The sequence below is a fragment of the Aptenodytes forsteri genome, unplaced genomic scaffold, assembly GCF_000699145.1.
Source record: "Aptenodytes forsteri isolate BGI_AS27 unplaced genomic scaffold, ASM69914v1 Scaffold678, whole genome shotgun sequence".
NCBI classification, from domain to species: domain Eukaryota; kingdom Metazoa; phylum Chordata; class Aves; order Sphenisciformes; family Spheniscidae; genus Aptenodytes; species Aptenodytes forsteri.
The window spans coordinates 246,790-247,718 of record NW_008795698.1 but is presented as its reverse complement, the minus strand read 5'-3'; the positions used below and the strand labels follow the sequence as shown (position 1 = coordinate 247,718).

The 929-nt window shown below is 69.3% G+C and overlaps 1 protein-coding gene across 1 annotated transcript in view; it reads left to right on the top strand.

Moving 5' to 3' along the window:
* Positions 1–761, top strand: part of TLX2 (T-cell leukemia homeobox 2) — a 12,374-nt gene extending 11,613 nt beyond the window's left edge. The window contains exon 3 of the mRNA XM_019473090.1: positions 545–761. Coding sequence (XP_019328635.1) covers positions 545–761 — 217 coding nt within the window. The remainder of the gene's footprint in view (positions 1–544) is intronic.
* Positions 762–929: the final 168 nt, after the last annotated feature.

Here is a 929-nt window from a genome sequence, read left to right as displayed (position 1 = left end):
GCCACCCCCCCCCATGGCTGTGCCCCCTGGGAGAGGCTGGGCTGGGGCAAGATGGGGTGCCTGTCCCCACTGCGTCCCCTGTGCCCGGCTGGGTGAGGCATGGTGGTGCCGAGGGAGAGATGGGCTGGAGGGAAGAAGCTGTGGGGCATTGCTGCACCGGTGCACAGCAGTGCTGGCAGCAGGATGGGCTGTGGGCAGAGGCTACGGGGCATTGCTGCATCGGTGCACAGTGGTGCTGAGAGAGGGACAGGGCTGTGGGCTGGAGGCTGTGGGGCAGTGCCACACCAGCACACAGCGGTGCTGGCAGCAGGACAGGGCTGCAGGGCACTGCCAGACCGGTGCACAGAGGTTGCCAAGAGAGGGAGGGGCTGCAGGGCAGAGGCTGTGGGGCAGTTCTGCATTGGTGCACAGTGGTGCCAAGACACTGACAGGGCTGTGGGGCATTGCCACACCGGCACACAGCGGTGCCAGCAGCAGGACGGGCTGCAGGTGGCAGCAGGTGTGGGCAGCGGGGCAGTGCCGGATGGGCCGTGTGTGCTGGCAGGAGGCAGACGGCGGAGGAGCGCGAGGCAGAGCGCCAGCAGGCCAACCGCCTGATGCTGCACCTGCAGCAGGAGGCCTTCCAGAAGAGCCTGAGCCAGCCACTGCCCCAGGACCCGCTCTGCATGCACAACTCCTCCCTCTACGCCCTGCAGAACCTGCAGCCCTGGGCTGAGGACAACAAGGTGACATCCGTCTCAGGGGTGGCCTCCGTGGTGTGAGGTCCCCGGGGAGCCGTGGACGTGCCGGGAGGCTGTGGTGGGTGGTGGGAGCCCGGTGGGGTCTGAGCCTCGCACCTCTAGTCCGCGGCAGGGAGGGGGCGGCTGCTTCCCGGGAGCCCCCCCCATTGGCAGCCCCCTCCCTGCCGTGGGCCAGCCCACTCGGGCCCC